At 37.8% G+C, this 24,594-nt stretch overlaps 1 protein-coding gene across 1 annotated transcript in view; it reads right to left on the bottom strand.

The window, feature by feature from the left end:
- Nucleotides 1-1,247: 1,247 nt before the first annotated feature.
- The window catches only part of Oct-TyrR (Octopamine-Tyramine receptor), a 554,641-nt gene continuing 531,294 nt past the window's right edge, over nucleotides 1,248-24,594 (bottom strand). The window contains exon 5 of the mRNA XM_083134320.1: nucleotides 1,248-4,199. Within this exon, the coding sequence (XP_082990446.1) occupies nucleotides 2,208-3,650 (1,443 nt within the window). The 5' untranslated portion in view covers nucleotides 3,651-4,199 and the 3' untranslated portion in view covers nucleotides 1,248-2,207. The remainder of the gene's footprint in view (nucleotides 4,200-24,594) is intronic.

Below are 24,594 nucleotides of genomic sequence, written 5' to 3'. Positions count from 1 at the left end.
GTCATTAAACAAGGATTCAAAGATGATCATGCTTGCAATGAATCGAATACTAATTGTGCTTCTGACTGTACTTTGCTTAACATACAATGTAACAACATTGTTTCATGAGCGAATTGTAATTCATATTCTCCATTGATATCATAAATATAACTATTTTTAAAAGTAATTGCGATTACACTAAATTAATTCAAATACTATCATTTACGCAATGACAGTATCTTAGAAAGACTAGCGGGTACAGAGATATATGTTCTTGTAATTTCGCTAAATTATATATATCAACATGATGTACATTCCGTAGAACAACGCTCTTGTTTGATTTGTGTTGCAATGTACAGTACCTTGCAAAATTTCTATACGAGATTTGTCTACCTTGTTCGGGTGCTTTAAACGAACACTGGTACGTATCTTATGTACTAAACACACGAATGTGGTTATGTCAAATTGTATTAAATAAAAATGCAGTTTCTTTGATGTAAAGTGTTGAAATTGTCTCTTGAGGCGAAATAGTAAAAATGCTTGGAATGGATGCATGATGACAAGAACCTTCGTGTTGATCAACTGGCAGAAACAAACAAGATGCTAGATGATTCAAGACACAGTGAATCGATTTAAGGTTTTATATTAATACTTCAATACTAGCTATGAGCATTTGTGATTGAAAATCAATTATGTATCCTACCAACCGTCATGTCAATGTACTATATCTTCTCGAAAATTTTATGAATGTCAAATGTGATTATAAATCACGAAATTAAGGGTTGAAATTTTCAATGTGAAATCTGGGACACATTGCTTAGGAAAAATGGTAAGTTCATAAACCATGGTTGGGTATGTAGAAATGAAGTGATGTAGTACAAACACTTTATTATCATAGCTGAAGAAACACAATTGGGCTCTCATTGTTCAAAAAACTAATTCCTAGAAACAATTCTCAGTGCTTGCAGAGAAGAATTTAATTTGTCACATGTTCCAAAGATAACTACTAACAAATAATACAAGTAGGAAAAAATCTTGTCTTTTATATTTCCAAAAAAGCAAACCATTTCCTTATCTTTCAGTGAAATATTAAACATGATTAACATATATAGGTAAAAGAGTAACTAACTAAAATACAAAGGAAGATCTACGTACATTAAATAATATAAGAAAACCTTTCATATTGACGTGATAATTTGAATATAAAATTGTTACGTAAAACAATTTTTATTGTTGAAGATGATTAATAATTCTCAGAATTTAGGCAAGAGCAAATTTCATTGAAAATAATATATGTAGGAATACCGAAAAGATAAGTAAATGAATCAGACTTCATGATGTGAAAACCTTGTAGTAAAAATTGTTATAGAAAATGCTGAAGAATAAATTAAGAAATTCAGAACGTTCTGAAAGATCAAACTGAAATAAGACAAATATATAATATGTATAAAAATGTGTCTTATGTTGAACATTGTATGAGAGATAGCGTAACCAAAATGGATTTGTGTTAAATGGGCAACAATGAAGTTTGCAACCAATACGTGACGCTGCATGGTTCTGCTGTCAATATTTCTACACAACATGGTACACACCAAGATCAATTTGTTCGTATCCTAACATTACTCTGTCCGTTGATTTATAAAAACGAGATACAAGATATCTCGTACTAATATGTAATACACAAATAACAGGAATCGGAGTTTGAGACATGACTAGATTAAGTCCAAACACTTAATTTTATACAGTTTTGTTGTAATTAAATAATTAATATTCCTAATTAGAACTATTCTGTTCATTTCTTAACGCAGACATACCATGGTCTCTAGACTGTATGAAATAAAAATATGATTGACATGAATGACGTAGCTACTAGGTACTATTTGGGTTGTATATTTGAGCTTAGTTCAGATTGATCAGCAATATTATACATATTTGCGCGTCTATATTAAATGAGTATTGTATGTGGTCTAGAGTGAAATTTGCCTTAGCATAAATACCATGGTGGAACTTGGTTGGAACTCCAAGATTAGGTAAAGAAATGGGTATTTGAAATACATCTATTGTTTGTGCTCATAGGGGCGATAGGTTAAGAGTTTCGGAAGTTTTGTTATGATGAGATGGTTTTAATTACTTGAATCTCAACTTGAAGTTGGTCAGCAGTTGGAATAGATTTTTTTGGATTACATTTGAAGATGTTCTGCGAACATCAAGACTTTAGATTATGGAGTTCACATTCTCATGTGGAGTAACTTTTTAAACGCCCTTCTAAAATCCAAATTGAATATTGTGTAGATGATTGGATTCAGGGCAGAGTTGATGTAACCTAACCACGTGATAAAGTTGATGAGTTTCCCGCTTGGGCAGCAAGTGAGGCAAAATGGCAGAATGACGTACATGAGGAAGAAGGGCAACCAGCACACCACGAACACACCCATGATGATCCCAAGAGTCCTGGCAGCCCTCCTCTCCTTGGACAAGGAGATCCTCTGTTTCTCTTCGATGAACTGATGCACCTGTACTGGCTTGGGTTGCGGCTGCGGGGGCGGGTGGTGCACCGATGGTGTCTTCGGACCTGGAGAGGTGGTCGTTGTCATCACGCTTTGGTTGTCGTCGCAGTGGTTGACGGTCGCAGAGTCCCGTCTCTGGCCGGCGTCGTTGTCTGTGACGGAATCGTCGTTCACTGGACCAGCAGCGAGCTGATTCCCTCCCGTGCTCGTCTCGCTCGACTTCCTCTTCTTCTTTTTCTTCTTCTTCTTGTTCTTCTTGAGCTCCGTCTTCTCGGAACAACCGTGGGGGTCATTGTGGTTCGTTTCACTGCTCACCGATTCTCTTTCGTTATGTTCGGTGTCCTTGTCCGGGACTTGGGTCACAATGCTCTGCTTCACGGTGTTCAACTTCGACGCTCTTGCGCGTTCCCTCAACCGTCTCCTTGTGGCAATGTATATTTCAATGTACACAATTGTCATGATGAACAGGGGAATGTAGAAGGATCCGAGGGAAGAGTATATCACGTACCCTTGCTGGGTGGTAAGTTCGCAGGGCGTGGTGGTCTCGAACTCGTCGGGCCAATTGTTCCAACCAATCAGCGGCGGGGAGCTGATTATGCCAGAGAGTAACCACACTCCGCCAATCATCACAAGAACTCGCTTCAAAGTCCTCTTCTGAGCATAGTTGATAGGGTCCGTTATGGCCCAATACCGGTCCAGTGCTATGGCGCACAGATTGAGTATGGATGCCGTGCAGCAAAGAACGTCACACGTCAGCCACATCTTGCACACGTGTATCCCAAACACCCACCGTCCCAGAACGGAATAGGCCACGTTGAACGGCAGAACCAGTATGGCCACCGTGAGGTCGGCCACTGCCAGAGACACTATGAAGAAGTTTTGAACGATCCTCAGCGGCTTGTGGGTGAACACGCTCAGGATGACCAGGATGTTCCCGACGATGGTCAGGATAATGATGAGCGTCAAAGTGATAGCCGTGACGATGGCCTCCCACTCCGGCACCGCCAGATCGAATCCCAGCACGCTGGGGTAAGTCTCTGGAATGGGTTTGGGGCAGTAGTCATTGCTGTAGGTGTCGTTGGGCGGGCTGTACTCAGAGTCATTGCCGAAGAGGGGAGAGTAATAGTATTCGGTATCCGCAGAGTAGTCTTCTTCGGGATCCATCCCGTCTTCAGAGTTTTGGAGATCAGAACAATACGAAGCCAACCGCTGAAGGTAGCGTCTATGTCTTCATGGTAAACTGAGCAATGGGTTCTACAACTTTGTATTGTTTTTCAACGGTATAGAATTCTACAACCGACGTACCTGTTCTCCTAAGAACCATGGTGTATATTCTACCTTCAGTGACCTTCAGTACATCCACGACATCATTGTCGTATCGATCACTGTGGCTCCCCTACGAGAGATCCCGACAACTTTTGTCAGCACCGCACACTAAGCACGCACAACATTCTTGAGGACACTCTTCCATAGTCTCAATTTATATATTGAGCACATCTTGAGAATTTGAATTCACTTCATTGCAAAGTTCTGAAAACGATTTTGGACACAGACTTTAGCTTGAGCACGATGTAAGGATGCATCAGTACATGGAGATTAGTTGTACTGCATTTGGAAGTTCTGTAGAGGCGTTAAAACGAGCTTCGTGCTAGACGATACTAACTTGGCCATCCACTTCCACAGACCTCAATAGGCAATTGATAGTGTTTGTTCCTGAAAAGGAATAAATAAAAATATTAATTATATTTTATAGGAATATTAAATTACATTATATATATTATATTATATATGAATATAATATATATTTATAATATAGTCATATAACATATACGCATTAATATTATATTAATTATGAGCTTATAATCAGCTTGTTTGTTTCTGTTTTAAGTCCAGTTTTATAGGCTGATACAGATAGGCTAATTCGAACTGAACTTAAAGTGAGGATCCCAACTGTGTGCCTCCACTGGGTATCGAACCCCGGACCCCTTAATTACAAGCCGACGGCGATGAACATATCAGTGTTTGTGAAATTTGAGAATTTGTAACACCAATAAGAAAACTGACACACGTATCTTGAACATAATCTTTCATTTAATTTATTCGTGTTGAATATACTTTTTCACACAATACGTACTAAATGATTCTTGAAACACAATGAGAACATCGGCGTTCTTTACTTATTTATAATACACTGAATTATATTATGGTTCTTTTTTTACTAACTACAGTAAATATGTGGGGTGTACAGACTGGAGAGACACAATAATTCACTAAGCTTTGAAATGAAATTATAAATAATACTTCACTACCTGGCGATATAACAGTTCCATATCGAATGAAATTTACGAGCTAAGGAAAAGAATGCGAAGTTTTATAAGTGGTTCTCAAAACTTCGAATGTTCTTAAGTAACGTATGTTAATTTACTCCACACTCATTTTCAGCATCTTTTACGATTTTCGTTTGGAGTGTCAAATTTGTCAGAAATTTAATAATGGGCTTGATTCTTTTCCAAAAAAAAAACATAGGAAATCTAATTTCCTGCATGTCATCGTGGTATATTAGTCAGCGTAATACTTTGCAAAGGCATGTGATTTGTTATCGTGTTTCTTTGTGTTTAGTACAGTGGGATCCGTGAGTATTACCGTGCAAATTGTCCATCACCATGTTTGTGCACTTTATTCACCCAATATGAATTTGAAGAATTAAAAGAAAACTCAAAACAAGCTGTTGATAACTTCTGCACCAGCATAGATAAAAATCCATCCCTTAAAACACACACAGGATATAAGAGAAAAATTAATGAAAATAGTCATAGACAATTTGCACAGTAATACCACAGACAAAGGTAATATATTACCTTTGTCTGTGGTAATACTCATGGATCTCACTATAACCTCGTGCGTGTATACATAATCAATTCAATTTCATATCTTCCGTGATATTTATCTCATGTATAGGGACAGGCCAAGGAAGTAATACAAGGGCATTATGGAGGAAATTGGAAGATACAGAAAGAAGACATTCCAAGAAATGAAGAAGATGGTCAAGAACAGAGAAGAATGGAAACAGTTGGTCGAGGCATCCAAGATGAAAATGAAGATGAGTGATGATTAAATTAAATTGATGGACACTCACAAAGAACATCCATGCCCAGGGAACTTCGATGACTTTTATTCTCAACACTTAGAAAAGACACGTAAAGGAAGCAAGATACAAATAGAGATGCAAATGAATTTTCCATTCTTATGTCCATAGAAACTTTATCCCTGTGTTGAACTCGTTAAGAGAATGTTCGTCATCGTGTGTATGTTGTAACTTGTCTCAGGAGTAGAGAACGACAAGACTAATAACAAAAACATTCGTCTGTGATTTAAATCTGGTAACAATGTCAGCATGCAATGTTAATTGAACATTCTTTGTCTAGTGCTTTTACCAATTCCTACACTATGTTTCGTGAGATAGCATCTTTTCTCTAGTCTTCAGACGAACAAGTAGTTTTTTGTCGGCACAAGGCATCGAAGGTACGACATACCTGTTTACGAAAATGCTTTGCGAGATATTAAAATGAAATAAAAACTCCTTGAAACTTCAGACAAGCTTTAATGTGGAACACGTTTCTCCATTCACAATAATGTTCAAAATCATCAAGGTTTAAGGATGTGAATCATCTTAACCCTCCGTTGGTGTTTGCGAGTAACGTGCACATTTTTCGAATATCGTTTTACACTTATCGCATTAAAAGTAGTTTATAAATATATATTGCCTAACATATATTACTTACATGTTAAAATTTATGTTATTTATTACATAATAACAAAATAATATTCTTTTATTGTAATATTACTGATTACCTAATGTGAGAGACAATTTATCAAGGAAAACACAACAATTTTTATAATTTTATTTGGGATTTAATTTTGATGTTAAGTAATTTTCGCAACATTAGTAATAAATTCAATAATTTTTTGCGTGTTGACGAGAGATATATACATTCTACTTCGTAGCTTCATCTCACCCAATGTACTGAGGGAAAATAACTCGTAAAAATATGCTCATCTTCACAAGGAGTTTGGTTTAATTTGAGTTGGTGTTTTAAGTACATTTTGTACACAGTAAAGCTAATCGGGACTGGACCTACAGTTTAAAGTGGAATCCGAAAAACTATGTGCCTCCACCGGGTATTGTCACAAGTAGTTTGATCCGTGTTGAGATCATTATCGCTTTTCAATAATTTCTCAACAACATTATCACCTGTGCCCCGAGAATCAAACACCCTGTCCACGTATTGCCTTCTTGTCTTCACTACATCTCGGATTCTTAGGTTCTAAAAGTGTGTTTTTAGGTTCTTAAAATACGCTCTAAAATCCTAAAATAGGTTTGTAAAACACTAAAATAGGTTCTAAAAATCCTAAAATTGATACTAAAAATCTCAAGTCAGGCTCCAAAAATCCTGAAGTAGGTTAAAAAAACTTTAAATAGTTCAAAATTCACAAAAAATGCTGATTAGGTATAGTCACCGGCAATGAAAATGGGACACCTATATCCTGTAATACGCAGTATCTTGCATAACGTTATGTGTGTTGCCTAACCCTACGGCGGTGGCAGAACTTTCCACTGGAAATTTGCTATTAAAATCTACTCTATAGATAGGCAACAATCTTTTTTCATGTTATTCACAGTCAAGCTCCGCAATTTTGTTTGTGAGGATCCTGCTGAAAATAATCTTTCAACAAAATCATAGTCAGTGGTGCGAACTTCAATGCTGAAATGTTAGTTTGCAAGGCGTGAATGCCACAAAGCACCGAAGCGACGCGATAGTGAGCAAGACCACACAGATCAGAACACTTTGGATTGTACAGGTAACAGGCATTTTGCTTTGTTTAGAGCTTTGAAAAATCACCTTGAACTTGGAAGAAGGGAAATCGACAAAGAGTACGTTTCAAACACGTTCGGCATTGAATTTTTTCCTGACCAAACAAAGCAAATGCCTCGGTGTGACAAAAATCCTGTAAAACCTTTAAAAATATATAAACAACTAAAAAAAGGCTTGATTTAGGCGCATAAACCTAAAATAGGTTCTAACAAGCAAAATAGTTTTTTCATGCACTATAAAACTTCATCAGTTGTTGCGTTATTTAACGAAACGCTGACATAACTTATTTCTTACATACCTGTAAAGAAAATAGGTTAAAAACCTAAAATCCAAGCTCTAGTTATCACTCAGTTCAGCAAGCAATGCTCTGAACTGCCGTTGTTCATTCGTAACGGAAATCAGGTTTCAAAGTTCATTTAGCCAGAAACAATGACAGTGAATTAAGTGAAATGAAATAATTACCGAAGAATAAAAAGAGAAAACAGTGATGCAACACGAATTCGAGTTTGTGACACTTGCCCGTAGTTACATTTGAACGGAGGTGAATTTAGTGACTATTGCACGGAGAGGTTAATGTCCATGCATTTGCGACGATGACGCTTGCACGGAAGTGCAAAATAAACTCGTTTCTCGCCAAAAACCTTGCGAGGCGTCTTCCCCCTCCTCCACGCATGATTGGTTTACGTTTTTATCAGAGACGCCCTCGAGGCGATATTCGCTTGCACTATGCAGACCTTCTATGCAGGTCCGGGGTAGTGATTCAAATTACTCACCAGTTAGTTGCTGTCTGTCTGTAAATGAGTTGAGAAGTCTCCACATTCGTATATTTCGTCGTAAGCAGATTTCGCTGCAAATTTCATGGAGGTGACGGAAACCAGCAAAGATAAGCCATTGTTAATTTGTAATGGACATCAGTATATTGTTGACTACACTAACAAGCAAAATGTGACTTATTGGCGCTGTGTGAATTATAAGAATAAAAGGTGTAAGGGGCGTGTTTCAACTAAAAACACTGCTGTTTCAGGAAATCCATGTCATATTTGTGTCCCGGACGTTGCAAACGGCCAGAGCCAAGAAACGAGCAAGGGAGACGGATGACTCAATCTCCAAAATCTATACAGAAGAAGTTGGACAGCTATCTAATCGTGGTTACGAATTTGTGATGGCGATGCCCAAGCAAACTAGCGATAAGCAGTCATCGCATCGTGTTCGGAGGAAACATTTAGGAACATCAGATCCAGATATCTCAGCAGATATCTGCATACCAGAACAGTTCTTGACAATAAACGACGGAAGAAATTTTCTTCTTCACGATGACCAACGTGGACCTCAGGACAGAGGAAAAGGAAGGGAAGCCTTAACATCATCGTCGTCTTTTTTTGTTGATGGAACATACAAAAGTTCCAGTAAGCAGTTCGGACAACTCTTCTACATCCATGATGATCTGGGAAGTTCTTGGGAAGAAACGAATGTCATCCCTGTCATTTACGCACTTCTGCCAAACAAAGAGCGTCAGACCTACGATAGATTACTTACAGCTATCAAGAACCACGTGCCTGGCTGGAATCCCGAGTCAGTAGTTATGGATTTTGAAGTTGCAGACATTCAATCAATCAACTCCTTGTTCCCAGCAACAACGATATCCGATTGCAACTTTCATTTCAATCAGTGTATTTGGAAAAAGTTCAGGAACTGGGCCCTTCCGCGCCGTCTTACTTTCCGTGCAAGTGTCACAACCCAAATATTCAGCCAAGGTCGATTGATCTGGGGCAGGATTCGTACAAGTGTCACTCCATGCAACCGTGCAAGTGTCCCGAACCCACGAATTCAGTGCACAGAGAAATAAAATATGTGAACAAATGGTTACGCGGTTGTTATACGGGGTTGTTACACGGACTGCCATGAAAGTGACATGTCTGCGCAGACAGAGAACAATGCCACAACCTATAACTGGCGTCAACTGGTCATAGACATTCCAAAATACAGCTACTCAAGACCAGAAAGTGATAGAATTATCTGGGCCTGAAAAACTTACAATTAGATCGCAGGGTGAGCTCCGCGCTCACACGTATACCAACGCAGGGTTAATGTTGCACTGAATTTTAAAACATGAGTTTTAAAACGGCGAAAATTTGAAATATTTGTTCATAAAAAAGATGCCAACGTCTTACGGTTAGGAAACGCTACTGTTGACGATGTTTACCTATTTCACTGGCCAGGACAACCCCAACATCTTGAATATAATAGTTAGTAGAGGTAGTAACATTCACAATTTCACGCAATGTGAACTCCCCAGAATTTTTGCTAATGCTCTGTACGCTGGCTGTAAATGATTGTATGATAATTCATATATGAAATTTGGCCTCGTCAATAGCAATAAAGGAAATATATTTCTCTCTACGTACTTAAAAATGAGTTTACATCTGCGCAGGTAACGAAAATGCTTATTTTCAAACTGTTGAATAGAAAACATTGCGCAATTTCATTTTGTGCTTTATTCGTCGACTTATAGAAATGTTATTGCAATCGAATACCATTTAATGAAAAAGCTCTTTAGCTTGGCGTTCTGTGAACCATATACTGAATGTTTTTTTTTTCTTTTGGTTTGTTTTCAGTTTTCGGATAAATCGAAACCCTGTCTGCTCCCTGCCGTAAGCTATGTGCCTGCAGACATGTCAGAGAAAAAATTGCCTGCAGAAATATCAGGGAAAAAATTGCAGCAGTATTCACGGTGTCCATATTTTTAAAAGCATTTTCGTGTGGAGGGATAGTGTTGAAAACATTCTATGACGTTCTCTTCCACATTAACACAACGATGATGCATGCACCGTATTAATGCAAGGCAGTGTATATGAATAAAAATGATGGAACTTTCAGCACTGAAAATTAATGATAATTTGATTTAGAACCAATGTGTATTAAAACATACATTGTACACATTATTTAATTAATCTAGAAAAAATAGTGTATTACCATAAATCTTTAAGATGATGTACTGAAATGTATTTCATACGTTTCTTTCTAATAAATTATTCTGTCTGTACGCTGAATGAGTTAATTATTAATAATAGTAAAAAAACAATGATTAATCAAAATGCACGTAATGCTATTTGTATTCTGTCTAAACTGGAGTCGGTTCTAATGAATATCAAATCAATTTTCAAACAATGCAGAAAACCGAATCGTGGTTTACCAGAATTCTGAACAAGATATCATTATCAGAAAAGTGGTGAAAGTTTGATTAAATGCGTTTATTCTGCTCAGATAGGTTAATAAGGACTAGACATGCAGTTCAGAGTGAGACCTGAAATGTGCGTAATGTGCTTCAACCTGAGATCGAATCCGGCAACCTTTGATTACAAGGCTGCAGATCTAAGGGCATATTGTGTTTGCCATCTATGTCATCTCATCTTTCTCTTGTATTATTCCATTTTTATCTCTTTATATTAATCACGACGATGAGGTTGAATGCTGATTAGATGAAATTGATTAGGAGAATCACGAACCTGAATCTTCGTTGGCGAGATCGTGAGAATGCACGAACGTTGTTCCGGTAATTCGAATTTCTTGGAACACGATTACTTTTACAGTGTGGCAACTTTTTAAAAAATGTTCAGTTTTAATCCATTTCCGGTAGACTGATTTTGGTCGTTTCCCTTGCTGTTACCTAGGATGTATAGAAGAAATGAAAAAAGAATGACAAACATGTTTGATATAATATCTGTAGTAAATTGACAACAAGATCGACATTTTTTTTTCGTTTCATTATAGGTGAAACTGTTGTGTTTCCATATTTCTTAACAAATCTTATAATTTTCTCAGTAGCCTCCTCCCAAGGTTTCCGCACTCACATTGCACGTCCGGGAGAGACGTCAACTCATTTCGAAATAAATAGATTCATTTTAGAGTCTATTATGGGAATGAGAGTGTACGTTTTCGTATACCAATATGTCCTATCAATCTTCTGGAACGAAATTCTGATCAGAGCAAAATTCATAGTGGTCGTGTTCATCTACAAATGATTTTTTTTTTTTAAAAAAAATCAATAATCACTATCTCGACCATTTGTGGAGGTGATGTGATCAGCACCATGCTCGCCGCCATTACACGTTCCCGCAAGGGTTGCCCTCAGGTACCCTTTATTGGAGGTTAGGTGAACTCCAGAATTATTCTTGCAGTGACACACACACACACACACATACGCACGCACGTGTATCTGTAAACGAAGAGATAAAATATTACGGGAGACATCGTGTGGCTACTTGTTGCCTCTGATGGACTTAGAGCTATTTTATGTTGCCCCTAAGCATTGTTTGGTAGATAAATTGGTTCAGTTAGTTTTATCCTTGTGGATCCAGTAGTTTCTTACGTATATATATATTGTTTGCAGTGTTTTTTTTAATCTTGCGTCGCTTTTTGTCACTTTCAATAATCGCGACGATGAAGATATTAAATGGAATTGCTGTAGAGACATTCACAGAGGAAAGTCCAGGACGTGACTCGAAGCAATAATCTTCGGTGGTGATATCGTGAGTCGAACAGTCAATGCACTTCATCAGTTTACTTTCATCATGTGTACAGTCTTAGAAAAAAAATATCTGGGCCACGGGACGTAGAATTTCGTAACGTCTTAAAGCCTGTTGTTTATGCAACCCAAATAACAAAATATTCGCTTAAGTTTGCCTGGTGATTCCGAGTTCTCGGAAAGGCTTGAGCTTTGATAGCATGAGTCACATGACTCGTGCCCCAGCCACAACAAACAGCTGGGTGCTACGATGCCTCCAGAAGAAAATTTCAAGAACTGGTTTCTTGACAAGAGCTACTCGTAAGGAAATACTATTCTTTCAAGTGATATTAGAGTCATTGTCAAGAAGGTTCGCTTAAATGATGGTTCTCATCACAGACCACATGCCACACGTTAATTGTTTAAGACCAGTACATGCACTGGACCTACAGATTAAAATGGGATCCGAACCAAATGCCTCTCTATTTGGTATTGCATTCGGAAGCCTTTCATTACATGGCGAAGACGTTACCACTACGACATCAGAGAGGCAATGGAACCCCTTGAGAAAGAGATAAGCGAAAATTGCTACGTGACAAACCATATTTGCCCGTAAATTTTAAAAATAAGACAATATTTTGTACTGACAGTTTCGAACCGTGGGAGTCCCGGGTTCGATACCCGGTGGAGGCACAAGTGGTTCGGATCCCAGTTTAAACTGTAGGTTCAGTCCCGATTAGCCTTACTGCGCATAAAGTGGACTTAAAACACCAAATCAAACCAAACCAAATCGAACCGTGGGAGAGGCATATATTTTTTTCTCCCATCGTCCATTTCACGAGTTTATAATTCTTCCTCACCGACTCGAGTAACGCGAGTGGTAGAAGAAAAGCGAAGTAAAATAACTGAAACAGAAATAAAAGGAAAAAGCGAAATAAATTTTATTCATAATATTCTGCAGTCACTTGAGTTGTATTCACGGGATGCTATCTTTAAAGAAAGCCGTGGTCTCTTCCTTGTCTTTTTCGCTTTCTTGTGCTCTTGCTTCCCCCGTCACGATTGGTCTAAAACTAATTAATGCGACGTTAATTAAACAATCCAAACAACGAAACAATGCACAATCAACTGCACAAAACAACATTCCAAATGTTTTCGAATCGGAAAACAATTGAGATGCTGTAAAATGACTTAAGATGCAGTAATAAAGTGGGAATTCGGTACCGTATAGAATTAAATCGGTAGAGATGTTCGATTTGATTGGATGTTTGTTATTTAGATTTGCAATTCTTTCACTTTTGGCAAATAGCGACGATGAAGATGAGTGATGCTATGATGAAATTGATGAAGGGACACTCACCAAGGACACCCACGACACCCACCAAGGACACCAAGTCGAGATTCTAACCAGGGACCCATGGCATCGTAGCGCGCTGTACTAACCACTCCTCCATGGAGTGGACATTATACCATATTTTGTGTGCTCAATTGGGATCGATCAATGGAATGAATATGAATATTATATGATTAATAAATTCATATCATAATACCACGTCATATTTTTCGGCACGAAGTAACATCAGAGACATTCAATCTTGCATGTTTGCCTTTCAACTAATTCTTTGAATTCAGGTTAATCACAACAATAAGATAAATTATGAAGAAAATGATAGTGAATGTGGGATATTGACAGTTATTACGAATTACCTGACAGAAACAACATTAAGCAGGCTCGGTGGTCAAGCTCATTAAGTGATTGACATTCGATATCGTCGCCAAAGTTCCCGGGTTTGAGTACCGTCCTTGTCGGGGTGTTTGACTATTTCGTCATGAATTTCATGTAATGGTCACTCGTCCTTATCGTCGCGATCATCGAACAGGGAATAAAAATTATAAAAATAAATACGATGGAAGAGTACTTATTTCATCTCTCACGAAATCTCCTACAAAATCGGAATATATAAAATACATGTATATTCATTCACATACATTTTCGATTTCTATATTTAACTAATCGAGACCGAGAACGGGAGAGCAATTTTCAATTCGACAAACCGAGAGACGGAGACACTGTCAAGTCTCGTTTCTTCTTGGCACCTCCGTAATCGAGTTGTTCTGTTTGTCATTGGCTTTGTATTGGCAATTATTGTCATTATTCTTCCCCTGCAGGTAAACCATAACGATGAATTATGATGAAATGAAGCAGATAAAAGGGCAAGAACAAGAAAGTCATGCCTGATCGGGACTCCAACCCAGAACCTTATGTAACGAGATTTGAAATTCTGGAGAAGGCGTCCGTGTTTCGCTTGGTTTTCTCTTTCCTCTACTTCTCTTATATTATCATACATGTATAATAAAAATGGATCTGATACGATATGTTGCGATTCATAATTGTGCTGGTTAGATGCTACAGATGTGAACTCCAACCTGCAATATATTATTCCCTTTTGTTTCGTATCTGGTTGAACATGAAATTTTCTTACACTGTGACAATTTCTTTCTTAGTTTTGGTTTGGTGCACAGATATGCTAATCTGGACTCGACCTTCAGTTTAAAGTGGGATACTAACCACTATGTGCATCCACCGTGTATCAAACCCGGGATCCACTGATTACAAGGCGACGACGTTATCACTACGCCATCGAGGAGGCCCCATGACAAAATGTTCTTCACTCGATCTCTACCATAATTTATTTCAGCATTTACATTTTCTTCTTCTTTTTTCCTTTTGTTAACTACTCTTATACAACTCTTTTTGCGTCTTCGAATTTCTTCTTGTTTCAGGAAAAAATAATACATGCAGGCTGTATAAAAATCCCCCGTTCAAATTGATAAAACGTTCACTCTCGAGAACTAATTTACATGTTTATCACTAACGTAACCATTAGGAAGGAAACTATTGAAATGTTAACTGATATAACTGCAGATGAAACAATACTTACAGCCACTGACGAAATATCTATTCTTGTGTAGCCTCACAGACAACAAGTATATGGTGAGTCATTCACTCTTGCTGACTACGGGCGAAGGTCACTGAACTAAAGGGTGGTGGCAAGCAAGCAGGCAGGCTTCTGCTCTACCAAAGACGAGGTCACGTGTTCCAGTTATCAATGGCGTACGAAATAAGGAGGAACACAGCTATCTGACGTATGTTTTGGTCCCGTCATTGCACGTAGAACACTTTTTCATCGTGGCCTTGAAGTTCCCTCAGGGCACTCCTACGTAAAGGCTTCTCAGCTAGAAGGATATCTTCCCCATTGAGTGGAGGAAAAGTGGGTGCGTATAGAGGTCATTCAACTTTCGTATTATTTTTCATTTCAGAACCCGTGCTGTATCGTCGACTTAATCCAATCTATCCGATGTAGGTTTTAGGTTCTGTTTCTGTTCGGTTATTTCACGTTGTCTTCCTGCTTATGTTATTCGCGACGAAGGTTCTGGATTCGATAATCTGGACAATAACGGGATTGTGTTGGTTGCTTGATTTGGTGTCTTAAGTCCACTTTATGTCCTGTTAGGCTAATCGTGAATGGACCTACAGTTTAAAGGGGGATCCGAACCACTATGTTCCTCCACCGAGTATCGAACCCGGGATCCCTTAATTACAAGGCGCCCCCGATCCCACTGCGCCATCGGGGATTGTGTTCGAAACGAATGAATCAAATTTGAGTGATATGATATGCAACCATTGGAAGACTATTGAAAGAAAAGCTATGGGAACCTGCCAGTTTTTCTACTGCAGACAGGAAACCATAAACATGGAAGAGAAGCTTATATTCTATGAAATCTGACGCTATGTGCTCGAATACTGGCTAAATATAATCCATAGAGGCATAGCAACGTTAAACAACCTCTTATATGATACATATAGGTTTAAAACGGTCGAAATACAAAGATTGTGTGCGCCTCACTGATGGCGTAGTGGAAGGCCTTGTAATCAAGGGGTCTGGGGTACGATACCAGGTGATCGCACATAGTGGTTCGGATCCCACTTTAAACTGTATGCACTTCAGATTAGTCTATCTGTGCCGGTGACTCAGTCGGTAACGCGTCTGACTACCATGCTATAGGCCCCGGGTTCGATTCCCGGCCGGTTCAAGCCCGGGAACTTTTCTAACGTTGGAAGCGGCCCCAGCGCCCACCCAGCGTCGAATGACATGGGTACCTCGGGGAAACCCTGGGGGTAAAGGCGGTCAGGGGCGTGATGCTGATCACATCACCCCCACTCACGAACGAATCAAGAAAGTGTGGGGCGTTACCCCCACACCCCCTATACGCCTTCATGGTTTAGCACCAAGCACAGGTGAGAACTTTACCTTTTTTTTTTTGCATAAAGGGGACTTACAACAAAATTTAAACTTGCGATAAAGATTATGATAAGGTATTAAAGAATTGGGTCTAACACATTTTTTTATTGTTTACCAATAACATTGTTAACTAATATTCTTAATTTCAGTTTCAAGATGAAATCGGCTACGAAATAAAAGGAGTGGGTTCATATTTCTGTTACGAAATTCCACTTTTGTAGTAGACCTGTGCCACACTAAGATGTGACAATAAACAAATCTGAGACACTTTCAAAGTATTAAATTGCTATCTACGTATTTGGGAAAAATCTTTCAATATAATACTTTTTTTGGACGCGTCAAATCATAGTATTTAATTCCTGTTTTAGCAGCTTTAAGAAACCTGATTTTTTTGGGGGGGTTACAAATGCCCTTTCTGCTCCCGTCAAGTTACGCCTATGACAAACAGGAATTCAAAGTAAAAGACTGTCCCGACTAAAGCGGGAGACACGTCTGATAGATTTACAATTGGGAAAATCATAATTAAGCGTGTAGTTGAAAACAACCTATTTTCATATATTGCATGCAGCTCTACTTTTTCTGCAATGTGGATCAAGAACTGGGGACGTGGAGAAGCACAACACTCCACGTAACCAATAGTCACGTAACCCTCTTTGCTTTCCTGTCATGTTGACCTTCGCGTGGAACACATTTCTCGGTGTTAAGACAGGCAAAATCACCCGATCATCGAAGGGTGCAATATGTGTTGCCTACCCTCCTGCATTACTTGCTCCTATTAAAGCCTTATGGGGAAGAACTTTTTTCCATGACTGTACACACTCACTGAACACGTAACGGAGAACAATACGATAGCTTGGCGGCGATTGGGTTCCAAAACCGGGGGGGGGGGGACAAGGAGCCAAAAGTGGGGGGCAGTATATTTCCCTTTGTAGATAAGATTTAGCATAGTGCGGGGTCAAAAATAGCGGAAAGTGGAGGGCAACTGCCCCCTTCGCCCCCTAATCGCCGCCACTTGATTGCGGTATGCTATCCTGTGGAGTTAACCTCTGTCTTCGTCTATCTGTTATTCTCTTGCTCTACTCCAAATGACTGAGATCAACAATGGGTCAAGTTACTCTTCATCCACTCTAACATTTTTACTCGTTAAACTGTACAGTTTCTAGGAATGATAGTTTTTATCGATTCTTCAATTATGAAGCATTAATTTGCTAATTGAGAAACCGAATCGGTCGTTTTGCAATTTCACTTGCTAATTGGATGCAACGTGTCAGACGATTCCGGGTGTTGTGCCGTGGATCAAGGCAGTCGCGACAAGCTCCAAATTGTAGACCAATTCCTATTAACGTAAAAGTGACGAAATTCAATTTCCATTAATTTTATTTTATTTCGTTTTAATGATTCTCTTAAAGGGACGTTCCAGCCTCACTTTTGCAAAATTAGGGTTAGCTCGTATTTTAGTGTCTTAGGTCTGTTTTGGCGAAAGGCCATGAAATTGTGCGGTTGTGCAAAAGTGCATTGGTGCTACATACAGGGATGAGCATAATTAGCTGACGGTTAATAAAATGAACGTTTCACTACAGCATTTATTTTAATGTAAGTAAAATATATTCTACATATCTTGGAGATTAATTCAAGAAACAGAAAAATTAAAGTGTACTCTTGTTGGAAACAAATTCACATAACACAAATACTCACACAGCGCCCCCGTGGCGGAGTGGTTAGCACATCGTGCTACAACGCAAGGGTCCCGGATTCGAATCTCGACCTGGGCATGGATGTTTTTGAGTGTCCATTCATTAATTTCATCACATCACTCATCCCCATCTTCGCAAATTACCCAAAAGTGGCACAAGAAGTGAAATATAGCAAATCAAATCAAACACACACACACAAACTGATACTAACAAAAAACAACGTTTTTTTCAAATAGTCACCTTGCGATGCTAGACAGTATTGTACTCTTATCGAGCGATTAGTTGAGAGTATTGGGAAGGAGCAGAAGATATTGCTTCTAGTATACTTGATGCACAGATTCTGGAATCAGGACTGGACATACCGAACCACTTTGTGCCTGCACCCGGGACCTCATTATTACAAGGCGACAACACTCTCACTACGCCATCGGAGAGGCCCTAGTATTGGGAAGGATTTCTTGAAACGTGTGATGTTAAACATCAGAAAAAAATGTTTCTTGAAGGTCAACGAGGCCCTGCCGCCTGGATTCATGGACAGGATAATTATTTGTGGAGTCGTACTGTCTTGTGTTTGTCCTGTGTGCTGAGTGTCCCTTTACAGCCTCAGCTTTTAACTCAGGTAAGGAATTTTAGTCCTCAGAAACAGTATAATTTTAATATTAAGTAATGAATTAGTGAATTTGTCTTAGAAATTGAGTATGGAAGTTTTATAACAGGCGTATTTTCTTGTTTGGGGCCTCCCGTATTGGGTTACGGGCAAAACTCACCTTATGTGCTGATGTTTCCATAAAATAAAAACCAATCAATCAATCGTTTCTTGTGTTCTCCGCAATGTAGGGGACTAAAGGTAACAGCCTGCCGGCTGTTTCCGCCCGCTGCAAACACGTGTTGCGAAGAGGAAAGGGGGTAGGGAATGTCCAGGCAAAAGTTCGCCAATAACCTTCCTTGGGTGTCGAGTATTTTATTGCATCTGTGCAAGCTTTCTTGTTTTGAGTGGTTCTTGAAGCTATTGCAAGGTAATATCAGTGTTGCCACATTAAGGGATATTTCCCTTTTTGCGGGGAAATTTAGACCGAATTTCAAGCCAAAAAAATAATAGAAAAATCAGCGAAATTGAAGATCTTAAGACTCAGTATTGGTACAGATTACGTTACGTTCGAGTTTCGTGTTCACATTTTTTTTTGCCTGTCACTTCTTATTTCTACTCCATCGAATATATCTATTTTATATTTGTTTTGTTTATTTTACGTCACTCTTTTAAATCTTCTGTTAATAGCGGCGATGAGGATGAATGATGAACACTGTCTTTTTATCTGAGCTTGGCCAAAAGGATATTATTTATGCTGAGAGAACAAAACCTAATAACGAAGGTATTCCGCACTGACGTCAGAACACAATGTTGGTTGTTGCTTGTGTATTGAGTGAGACTTATGGAAAGTTAGCGTTACGCAAGTCTTTACGATTACTGTAATTGCTTTTAAAATTAGTGTTTCTTAGCGCCATTGATTTGTTGCGGAATGTTCGCTCTCGTATTAAACAGTAGCAGATTACTAACTTTTGTTTCACTGCGTACTACAGCAGGTGTTCAATGCGTGGTGGAACCTTCTTCTGCTGAACACCATATGGCAACACTGTCGCCATAAGCTCTATACTGTACTCTTAAGTGGGGATCGCCAAGGGTACAAATGTAGACTATCCCTCCAAAAGGAATTAGTCCGTTGTCATGCCTGACTCTTCCAATAAATAATATTATTTTTGAACCATGTATACTGCAAAGATATACCGTAGAACCTGTGATGGAACCCGCGATTCTATGTTCAACTAACAGCAAGATACTTTTTTTCCCAATGTATTATTTGTAAACTTAATTTCATATGATATTACCATGGGTATTGTTTTCTTTTGTAAGCTAGTCTCATCCTGACTGGCTGCTACAAATAGACGTCTAACATGTACAGTCAGTGGCAATAAAAATGGGACACCTAGATCCTGAGATACTGAGGCGTTAGGTGTGTTGCCTAACTCTACGGCGATGGTAGAAGTTACCATTGAAAAATTGCTATTGAACTCCACTTATCGCCGTAGAGTTAGGCAACACACATAACACCTTACAGGAAAGAGTGTATTTGAGAATATAGGAGACCCATTTTTATGCCGATGACTGTACAGTATACGACGATAATAAGGCAAGAAGAACTTGTGTTTTTTGCAAAAAAATCTCAGTACAATCAAAATAAAGCAAATATGAATTATGTTTTGCATATTCTTGGTGGTGTGAGTATTTAAAAAAAAGATAAGCTCATTCGAGACTTGGACTTATGGCAGAAGTTGGATAACTACTTTCAAATTAACTTTACCAGACTGCAACTTTTGAACATGGATAATGAAAAAAGAAATTTACGTCGGTACAAATTCTAGGGTGATTATGAACTTCGTGTTTAATCTGCTTATTAGTTGAAAAAGAAAAGGCGTTTCCCTATGCTAACTTAGAGTTGCCATAGCTACAGACGTGACCTTAAACTGAACTGAATAGGAGACGGTGGAATAAATTTTGATAGGCGGAAGTCGAATGCCAATCAGTATAGACAGAGAGTAAAGAAATGGGAGGGAAAGGAAGTGTGGTTTCATCGCTCAGGAAACTTATGAAAACTAACCAGCCGTGTTTCCACCTATGCAGGCCAGCCTGTACATGTATGATGATTTCATGGTCCATACTGTTGTACGGTGAAATGAACAGATAGACTGAAAGGAACTAGCAAGACATTCCAATGCGATGTTGGAATTCTAAATTATCTGATGACATAAGACCCTCAAGAAATTTACGCTAACTTCTAAATATATAGATGTCTATAGTTTCGATAACAAACACGCAGAAATCACTCTCATGTCGTGTTGTGTTGTATCCCGAGTTCTCATACGTTTCCTGAGCGCGGACCTCCATGAAACCACACATCCAGACACAGTTTACATGAGATACGCACATGTTTATACACACATTTTATAGAATGGTTACAAAAATTGCATTTTCATTACATATAGAATAGATACATAGATATATACACAAATAGCCTACATACATACACGCTAACACATGCCACCCCACACCAGAATGTGTGGTGCCGAGGCTTATGCAACCAGGTAATTGTATCAATTACGTCACAGTGGATCCCAGAATACGGTTCCCCCGTTTTTTTTTACACTACGTTTAATTTAATTTATTATATTTAGTATGCTTATTTACCATGATAATTTTGAATTTTATTCTTGTAGTACTGGATTACGTTTATATAATGATAAAAGGTAAGAGATGTAGCATAGATAGTGTAGGTGAAAAATAGGTACAGTAGTTAATACATCATTTCAATTAATCATCATTAGTTAAGCTATATTAATTGCTGTTTGAAACCTCTTACATAGATCTAAGATTAATTATCATTAGAGGGGGGATAGTTATGCACTTAACATACCTAAAATATGTCTGCAAATATGCACTAAAAGGTGCGAAATATGCAAATAAATATGCACATTAGAAAAACACCGTACCTTTTTTTAAAATATTTTCTTTCGGTTACAGCAAACATGTATATTTGTTTTCTTTCAGCTCATACAATTTACCATTTAATAAAAGTGAAATTTGCAGTTATTAAATCTTCAACACACTATTGATTACTTTAAACTAGTACTATTTTATAAATGAAAGTACAATTACATTACTTACATATCATGATTGCACTTGATTACAACCTTGAAACTCTTTCTGTTTTCGGCAAAAAATATTTTATACCAAGAAAAAACTCGCTCTACTTCACAAGATACAATTGTTCAACGGTGTTTGAATTATTGTGGCACTTACAGCGTTTAGCAATTTTAGTCTTCAATTTATATGCATTTTCAAATGAAATATTCATTTATCAAAACACGTTTAAATATGCAAAATGCATAACTATCCTGGACCTAAATATCATGTACTTAATTCCTATTTTATTAATGTGAAGATTTGGTTGATATTAATAGATTTGGACATCTTTACTTTCCCATGACATATTACCTCTTGATTTTCTTGACAATATTACACGATGTGACACTATAATAACGTATTAAAGTAATAAATATTATGGAACTGGAGCCCAAGAAGACAAAATATACGGACCATTTGAAAAGGATGTACATTTTTGTCGTGTTGCTAGGTTGGCAACGCTGCTGGCCAGTAATATGATAGTTTATGCTTAGCGACATTAGTTCTACTAATATTAATGCGCGGAACCTGGTCACGTATTACATTTCGAACATCCTCGAACCGGGAGGTTATCAGAGCCTATGTTTCGGATGGATGATGCTCCAGGAGAGATTTTTCTGCGCGACTTGCCAATCTCTTACTCTACACTGACTCTTGTGGGTGGTCGAAAACAAATCCACTTGCTGTGTCAATTGCTAGAACTCTAGTTCTCTTATACCTTCTCTCTTCTTCTGCTTCATTATCTCTTTTCTTTGTTTCTTTCTTTCTGTTTTTGTGTCTTTTTTCCTATATCTTTTTCTCCATTTCCTCCTGTACTTCTTCTTCTTATTGTCCATTTCTTCCTCTTTCACTTTTCTTCATCTGTTCCCCTATCTCTTTCTTTCTGTCTCTCTAGCTTTCACTTCTTCTCTTTTTATTTACATCTGTTATCTCTGTTTTTCATACTTTTTCCTTCTCTCCATATTTCTATCCGTTTTTGTTTCTCTCATTTCTTCTCTTTTCCTTTTCCTATCTGTTATTCTTTTGCTTTCTGTCTCATTCTTTCAACTTCTTTAGTTCCATATGCTATTCTTTTTATCTCTGTCTTTCATATATTCTCTTTTGTTTTCAATGTAATTATATATATATATATATATATATATATATATATATATATATATATATCATTCTTTTTCACCTTTATTTAAACCTACTATTAATTTTCTTTATCTCTGTCACTCATTGTCCCTTACTACATCTTTATTTCCATCTGTTATTCTTTTATCTCTTCCTTTATTTGTATCTGTTAATCTTTTCCTTTATCCCTGTCTTATCTCTTTCTATTCGTCTCGTGTGTATATTTGTGCACGTTATTCTTGCTCTACGACGAATTATTTTGAAAATTTTAAAATATTTGGCTCGGATGGTAAGGTGAAGGAGGGAAGGTTCTGAAATAATTGATTTTTTACATTGTTAAAATAATTATATTTGCATTAGTCCTGGTGCTATTACGGAAACATAAGGCCTTTAACAACAAAAGCTAATTGGAGTCAGGAAACTAAAATAGCAAATGCCTTGATGAAATCTATGGAGTGGAAAGCTTTGTCAAGATCAGCAACGTATGTAAAAACTTAAATCGCAGTACAATTGATAAAAAGTGAAGGTGTTGCGCTCAGCACACACACACATGTATGAACAATTACGGTACAACATCCAATTCACTAGAGAAATGCTGTTTATGCCAAAGTTAATTATTTTGATAGGTCACTCCGCCTACAGTTATTTTGAAAGACAGGTGGTGCAACTTATGTCAGGTTTGATGTTATGCCCTATGATCTTAAATGTACTGGTACTACTGTAGAGGCATTGGTCATTTGGTATTTTTTTACCTCAATTGTGCAAAACAATTATGTCAACATTTTGAGCATAAAAAGACCAAAAAAGTTAAAGTAAACGAACAATATGTGAAATACCTTCTACCTTAATTGTGTATAATACTTGAATTTTTATGCAAATTACATTTTTAGATTGTTCACTCACAAGACAGGATAAAGTTCCAGCACTGCATTTAATTTTAAAGAATTGAAGTTCAGGGTACTTTCACATGGAATGCACCATAATCTGAATTTGGATTATTTTATTTTATGTCACTTTTCTATCACGCCACGAGATGAAAGATGATTGGATGAAAATGATGAAGAGACATACCCAAAGGGACACCCATTCCTAGTCCGTGAGTACTCTATTCAAATAGCTTGATCGAGATGTCATACTCTTTAAACTTTACTCTATCCAGCTAGATTTTCCGTACCAAAGTTCCTTAATGAAACGACAAAGTGATATATAAATGAAGATATAACACATAACTAGAGCTGTAAAAATATGTACTGTATGTAATTAAGTTATAAAAATTGAAAAACATGTCACACAAAATTTAAAATATGTCAGAAAAATGCAGAAATATTCCCAGTAAAGCCAAAATATCAGCAACAGTACTTTCCAATTTCTCGTTATACGGGAAGTCAGTATCTTCCAAACAGTGGCGGCGATTGGTTCCAAAACTGATGTGGGGGGGGCAAGGACATTTTACTTTCCCTTGGTAAATAAGGTTTAGCACAGTCCGGAGGGCAAAAGTGGCAAAATATGGGGAGGGGGCAATTATCCTAATGGTCATTTACTGTTATGTCCGATTTACACCTTTGTGGAAACTAAAGCATAATTGGAAGCTCGCTCTACACTGATACGTTCGTGGTTCTAACGACAAGTGATCTTGAAACTCCCGTACTCGATGGCCAAAAACGTAGGGGCTGTAATGTACAGAACGTTATTTTCACTTTTGACTGATTGTTGTGAGAAGTGTAAAAAAAGTAAAGAAATTAAAACAATTGAAACTTGTTTTCTTGCTTACCGTGATTATTGTGCCTGCACAACAATGACGGAGAGCATATTTCCTCAGTAATTGTCGCACGGCTACCAATTGTCGGCTGGATGTAAAGACGGGGGGAGTATTATTGTTCTGT

This window comes from Lepisma saccharinum, chromosome 1 (genome assembly GCF_977018435.1).
Source record: "Lepisma saccharinum chromosome 1, izLepSacc3.1, whole genome shotgun sequence".
Taxonomy (NCBI): Eukaryota; Metazoa; Arthropoda; class Insecta; order Zygentoma; family Lepismatidae; genus Lepisma; species Lepisma saccharinum.
Note: the sequence above shows the minus strand (reverse complement) of the source record. Positions and strands in the feature narration are given on the sequence as shown.